Raw genomic sequence first — 6,685 nt, 5'->3', positions numbered from 1 at the left:
GAGCAAGATAAATTATTCACATCAGGATAAGTATTATTCTATTTCTCTAAAACTCTGAGTGAATTCAGTTTAATGTTTAAGAATTGTTCATCAAAAATCTTAGTTTTGTCATCATCAAAAAGGGGGAGATTGTAAGATCAAGTTTTGATCTAGTAGTACAAATCTATGTTTTGATGATTACAAGTTAACCTTTTGATATGAACAATTGTGGTACTCTAACGTGTTTTTCTGAGTGTGCTATTTACAGGCTCTGACCTCAACTCAATCTCACACAAATCAGAAGCACTGTGTATAAAGAGTGAACCAAGCAACGCTTTCGCTTTCACCATGTTCAGTATGAACAGTGGAAAAGCTTCAGAAGTTCTGAAGCTATACAAACTCTGATGTGGACTCAGTCGCTAGAAGCTCTGAAGATCCAGAAGTTCTGATAACCAAGAAACACTGAAGGTTCAGATGTTCTGATGGTGTAGAAGACTCTGAAGATCCAGAAGCTGAATAGTGGAAACTCTGAAGTCCAGAAGCAAGAAACTCTGAAGGCCATGTTCTTCCCTCTGAGTTCAGAATCAGAAGATACAATGGTCAGAGGATCTGTGCTTTCCCTCTGACTCTGATCAACCGGCTTCACAAGTTCCAATATGAAGTATTCCTCTGATCAGAAGTCTCCTAGGTTAAAAGGTCAAGTCGCTATCCAAGTACAAAAGCAAGTGTACCTTCCTGACGACCTACCTAACGTTCTCAGCCACAGCAGAAGCTGGATTTTCCAGAACTGCCCTCCAACGGTAGCATTTCCCATGCAACGCTCAACCCTAATCCTTGGAGTATATATAAAGGCTGAAGATTGAAAGAAGCGGCTAAGAAACTAAGTTGAAGCAATACACACGCGCAAGACATATTCAAAATATTCTAAGCTTTCTTTCATCTGAAATTCATTGTGTTTACTATAAGCTTTTTAGAAGCACTTTCTTTGTAAACAAGAACTTCATAAACAGTTTGTTTAGTTCCTTTAGGAGATCAAGGTTGATCGGATCCTAGAGAAGACTAAGAGAGTGAATCTTAGTGGTAGTTCCTTTAGGAGATCAAGGTTGATCGGATCCTAGAGAAGACTAAGAGAGTGAATCTTAGTGTGAGCTAAGTCAGTGTAATTGTTAGTCACTTGTAGGTTTCAAGTGCAGTTGTAACTCTTACCTGATTAGTGGATTGCCTTCATTCTAAGAAGGAAGAAATCACCTTAACGGGTGGACTGGAGTAGCTTGAGTGATTTATCAAGTGAACCAGGATAAAATCCTTGTGTGCTTTTCTATCTCTTATCTTTAGCACTTAAGTTCTCGAAAGATTTGCCAAAATCTTTAAGGTGGAAGTCTTGTACTGAAAACGTTATTCAAACCCCCCCTTTCTACCGTTTTTCATACCTTCAGATGAGTGGTGAACTTTGGAAGCGTTATCTTCTTCGACATTGGTATGAACCCTTAGTTATATGCCTTCTTAAATTTTGGTTCTTATGTTTTTACCTTTTGAGATCAAAATGATTTCTTTCTCTTCTGTGGTCCTGAATGTGATATTGATGGCGCACCTGGTGACAGAGTTGCAGCAACGGCTGCAACGCAGCCCCGTCCCCTCTCTGCTGATATGAAATCGGTGTCTGCAGAATTTAATCGCTCATGGATTTGCCTTTGGCCATAGAGGAAGAAGGATCAACTTGAAGGTAACCTACAATGTTATGTACTTCTTTCTTTGGTTTTGATTGATATTATACCTTTTAAAGCTGAATGATGAAAGTGAAATAGATCGATTAACCTTGAGGATGATGACACAGTGAATGTTGAAGCTTTCATCAATGAAACATCATTCTTGGCTAGCAATGGTCAGCATGAAGTACTGAGTTTAAAGTGCAAGGTCTGCTATTCCATGTATTTTTTGTTATTTATATGATTTTCTTCTCTTGATTTTCCTTTGTTTGCATTTGTAGTACATATGTATTGGATCACTTTCTTTTGTTCTTCACAAATCAGGTGCTTCATTCTTCTGTTTGTGCTTCTCTGGGAATTTTCAGAAATCTCCAACCAAATATCAAGTGAGTAAAATTTTTTTATTTGCAGTACATGTTTTGTCCTTCTTCCCTCACTGTGTTTGTTGTTCTTCCCTCTGTGTGTATTATCCTTCACTACTATTGTGTCTGAAATTGCAGCCCTTGCTGCTTTACAGATTACAATTCTGCAAGTGTTTCTCCTCTTTTTGTACCCTTTTTCTTTGACTAAATTGCATGCAAATGTTGGTGCTCTTATTCTACTTCCATATATCTAAATTGAACCCTTTAACCTTATTCTACAGCTTCGTTTTAACCTCTTTTCTTTCTTTTTCTTCTAAGTTGAAATCATATAACTATTAAGTCATGCTATTTTTCATTTAACTATTTCTAACTTTTGAAAAATGGGGAAAGCTTTGCTATTGCTAACTACCACTGCACTTGCAATTACTATTCTGTAAGCAAGGTAAAAGAGTAGGAAGAAAGAAATGATTGAGCCAAATAAGACCTGACTTGAAGGTTATCAGCCCCAAGTACCAACTACCATGTTTGGCTGAGATCTACCAAAAAAAAGTGAATGTGAAGAAAAGGCAATAAGACAGATTATTATTGGTCAATGAATGAAGATGCTTGCAGCCTCCAAGCTTCCGCATGTGCTTTCCTTCAGTGCCATTATTATTGACATGAAATTAGGTTTAGGGGCATGGATAGGAATAGACTGCCACCATTGTTGACTGTTTTGGTGTGTTCGGTATTCTGAGATTGATTTGTAGGAAGTAGGCTTTGGCCTCCACTTTAAATGTTTGGAAAGATTTGAGTTGTCATTGTGGATCTACAATAAATATTAAATAGTTATATTTTGTTTCTGACTGTGAAGGGCAGTTTATTATATCTTTCTTTCAATTTTTTAAATTTTGGAGTTCGTTTGTAACTCTCAAACTTATTTCTTCAGTTAAGAGCATTCTTGAAATAAGATAAAAAATATTAAAGCTGTGCAATTGATAGCTGCAAATTTGATTTTGCTTTGCAAATTAAGCTATTGATTACTATATTATGAGTAACTGTGTGAGTAATGGACATATTAAAGTCATAATTTCAGCCTTCAATTGGGATAATTTCAAAACTCAAAACCCGATAAAGTTACAAACACATGCTATATGCAAATTTTGCACTCAGTTTTCTGTAATGTCATGTTCAACATCCAAGGCCAGCATTGGTACTTGATTAATCATCCACAGCCAAATTTTTTCATGGCATTTACTTCAAAATAGTCCTGAAAGCCTGCAGTCTTTTTTGTGCACCATATTTGATAGTTTAATCATCCACAGCCGCAGGGTGACGCGGTTACAGAAACATGCACAACACATTGAAAGAATGAAAGAAAAGTGGTTTCGGAGGTCTCTGTTTCTTCTTCCAGACGCTCTTCAGCTACTCTTAACTTCTCCAACTCATTCACTACAAGGTACTAACTTCCACTAACTTCTGTATTATCACTTGCATTATGTAAACTTTGAATAAACCGTACTACCATTGAGATACATGATTGTTTTCTATTTTATTTTTATCCCAATATATTTTTAATAGATTTGTTTCCTTAACTTTCTAGGTCTGCCAGTGTATCTTTCTAAATTCCTTCCGCTAAATTGTGGAATTATGAAGCTCATATTGTGTTTCTTTGTTTTGTTTTGACTAGCGGCTGTGTAACACCATTAAATTATTAGAAAAATTGAAACTGATTGGGGTTGTGCACAAGCAGTAATATGGAGATTAATTGATTAAATTATAACACAAGGGGTTAGCAAAATGATGGAATCTCAAAGGAATTTCAGTGAAGTTTACAATTGAATATTAAAGGTACATAAATTAATAATTTAAATATTTATTACTATCCACTATTAAATCTATTAAAAAGATTGAAGCTGAAGGGGTTGTGCACAGGTAATAATGTGGAAATGATTTGATTAAATTAAAACACAAGGGGTTAGCAAAGTGATGGAATCCCAAGGGAATTTTAGTGGAACTTACAATTGAATATTAAAGGTACATAAATTAATATATTTATTAGTATATTAAAAATTAATTTAATTCTTGCCTTTTGGTTCCTTTCTTTGATGTGAGACCCACACTCTTGAGCTCTATATATAGTTACAATAGTATGTGCATAGGCATCAAAACCAGACCTAATATTCTGTCATGGCTAAGTTCAAGAATCCATATTCTGTCATGTGCAACACTGTTCCTCCCTTTGCATTTGCAGTTTTGCACCAGATGAATAGGGTAATGGTCAATTGCTCTTCTTTGTTGATTTACACTCTCTTATATGTTTTCATCTTAATAGTTTCATTTTGGCTCTAATTTACTTGGTCCAGAACTATGGTAAGATTGGTCAAGATGTGGTGGAATACCTACAGCTTCCAGATGATGGAGAATTTCTCCTTACTGACCCATTAGGTGTGACCAAGGAAGTATCCTTTACTGTGGTGGGCAAAAAGGCTTACCTAATTATAGGATGGTGTGAGCTTCGAGAATTTTATCATTTTTATGGGAACTGTTGGTTCCTTTTTAAACATGTGAACAACTTGAACTTTCGTTTTTCAATATTTGATCCAACATTTGCTGAGGTGAAATATCATGGTTGGCCTGTGACTATGAAGCAAGAGAATGTTGATATTATGAGTCAGATGTTCCCTGCACCTAAGCAACCAGAAATACCAATGATCTACAAAAATTCAAGTGGTTCTGCTGTTGTGTTTTGGTTTAAAAATAAAAATCCTTCATGTGTGGTAACTCTTTCAAAAACCCAAGCTGTTGGGAGTTATGTGGTGAGCATCACAGAATATTTTTCTATTTGTTCCTTAGTTTCACTGATATTTTTGTATTCATGTTTTGGTGAACTTTTACATTTTTCAGGCCTTACCAGCTAAAATTGCTGTGTTTATTCGTCAATTTGGAGTTTCTCCGTTGAAGCTTCGAGGGCATGTGGGTGATGATGTTACGTGCAAGTTGCTGAGCAAAAACAGGAAGGATGTGAGGATTGGATCAGGCTGGAAGAAATTTTGTACACGTAATGGAGTTCGTGCAGGAGATCTGTGTTGCTTTAAGTTTACAAATATCGCAGAGAGGATTGTTGAAGTGTCTATTGTTTTTGGGTAATTTTATGGGAGTATAATCGGATGGCTTGCTGCTATGTGAAAGTTTAATTTTGTCAATTCCAAATGGCAGATCGTGCTATTTTAGCTCCTACAAATGAGATTGTTGATAGTTTGAATGAATATATGATGTCATTGTTGCCTGGAGATGAGAAAACTTATTTGAGTGTCGATAACACATGTTCATCAGACATCAATTATGACAGTCAAGATGATATCCATACACCGGAGTTTTTAAACACAATAAACTCTTCAGGCTTGCCTAATCATCTGTTAAAGCTAAAAAAAGGAGCTCCAGTGATGCTTTTAAGAAACATCGACCAATCAGCTGGATTGTGCAATGGTACACGTCTGATTATCACTGAAATGGGCAAATATGTTTTGGAAGGCAAGGTTATATCAGGAACAAATGCCGGAAAAAGGGTGGCTATACCAAGGTTAACATTAACCCCATCAGATAGGAGAATTCCTTTCAAGTTTCAAAGGAGACAATTCCCTATAGCGCTCTCTTTTGCCATGACAATAAACAAAAGTCAAGGACAATCTCTAAAGAGTGTGGGGTTATATTTGCCAAAACCGGTGTTTTCACATGGCCAGTTATATGTAGCCTTCTCTAGAGTCACCCATCGTAAAGGATTAAAAATCCTCATTTGCGATGGTGACGACAGTAATTCAAATAGTACTTCTAATGTAGTTTACAAAGAAGTGTTTCGCAATGTAGTGTGAAGAGGATGTTTTTCACAAAAATGTTACTTTAATTATGTGTTTAACTTTTTCTAGATAATCATGTGTATTCAAACTCTACTATATATTTTTACCCTTGCTGATTAATGAATGTTATTTGATTGATAAAACACTTGATATATATTAAGCTTTCAACTGGCCAGTTATTTACCAGCAACGAAACAAATTTGCTCATCATCAGTTCAAACCAATTCACCATATTTAATTAAAAGAAAACATCAGAATTCATAAACTAATTTATTATATCTTTTAATCAATAAAATATATTTAAATCAAGACAAATTTAACAAAAACAACACACACAAAAAACCAAAAAATGAGTATCCCCGTGCATCGCACGGGTAAAAAGTACTAGTAATATAAATAAAAAGAAACAATATACCAATGAACTTAAATATTCTTCTATCAGGTTTAAGTAAAATTTATAGATTTAACATTTGTTTGGAGTAATTCAAATTGATGCACTTGTTGCTTTAACATTTCTCTGCATCACTACCCCTCCAACTTTGTTTCATTGTCTGCCATACTTTTATGGTTTTCATAACATGCTTTGCACTATATAGACTTTATGAGCCACCATAGTTTTCAATCTTCTTCCACGGACTTACAAAACCTTGATGAACAATGTTGGGGTCTTCAACCGTCGTCTATTTCATTCTTCTTTAATCCACACTTCTAAAGATATATGTGTCTTTGTTGTAGTTGGATATCTATCATTCTTTTTCGCTACCAATAGAACAAATCACTTGAAATACTTAACTCAAATTCT

At 35.3% G+C, this 6,685-nt stretch overlaps 2 protein-coding genes across 3 annotated transcripts; both read left to right on the top strand.

Annotated features, from left to right (window-relative positions):
• Positions 1-3,348: 3,348 nt before the first annotated feature.
• Positions 3,349-5,223, top strand: LOC130716879 (uncharacterized). Of its 2 annotated transcripts, XM_057566910.1 has the most exons (3): positions 3,349-3,485; positions 4,393-4,845; positions 4,934-5,223. In XM_057566910.1, exons 2-3 carry the CDS (start codon positions 4,672-4,674, stop codon positions 5,174-5,176), a joined length of 417 nt encoding a protein of 138 aa, XP_057422893.1. In that variant the 5' UTR covers positions 3,349-3,485; positions 4,393-4,671; the 3' UTR covers positions 5,177-5,223. The 2 variants fall into 2 exon arrangements, with proteins under 2 accessions (XP_057422893.1, XP_057422892.1); XM_057566909.1 differs by having other exon boundaries at positions 3,355-4,845.
• A 10-nt stretch (positions 5,224-5,233) lies between these two features.
• On the top strand, positions 5,234-5,898 carry LOC130716878 (uncharacterized). Its single transcript, XM_057566908.1, has one exon. The coding sequence runs from the start codon at positions 5,239-5,241 to the stop codon at positions 5,896-5,898; it is 660 nt and encodes a 219-aa protein (XP_057422891.1). The 5' UTR covers positions 5,234-5,238.
• The last annotated feature ends 787 nt before the right edge of the window (positions 5,899-6,685 follow it).

Source organism: Lotus japonicus, chromosome 5 (assembly GCF_012489685.1).
Source record: "Lotus japonicus ecotype B-129 chromosome 5, LjGifu_v1.2".
In the NCBI taxonomy this organism is placed as follows: domain Eukaryota; kingdom Viridiplantae; phylum Streptophyta; class Magnoliopsida; order Fabales; family Fabaceae; genus Lotus; species Lotus japonicus.
Note: the sequence above shows the minus strand (reverse complement) of the source record. Positions and strands in the feature narration are given on the sequence as shown.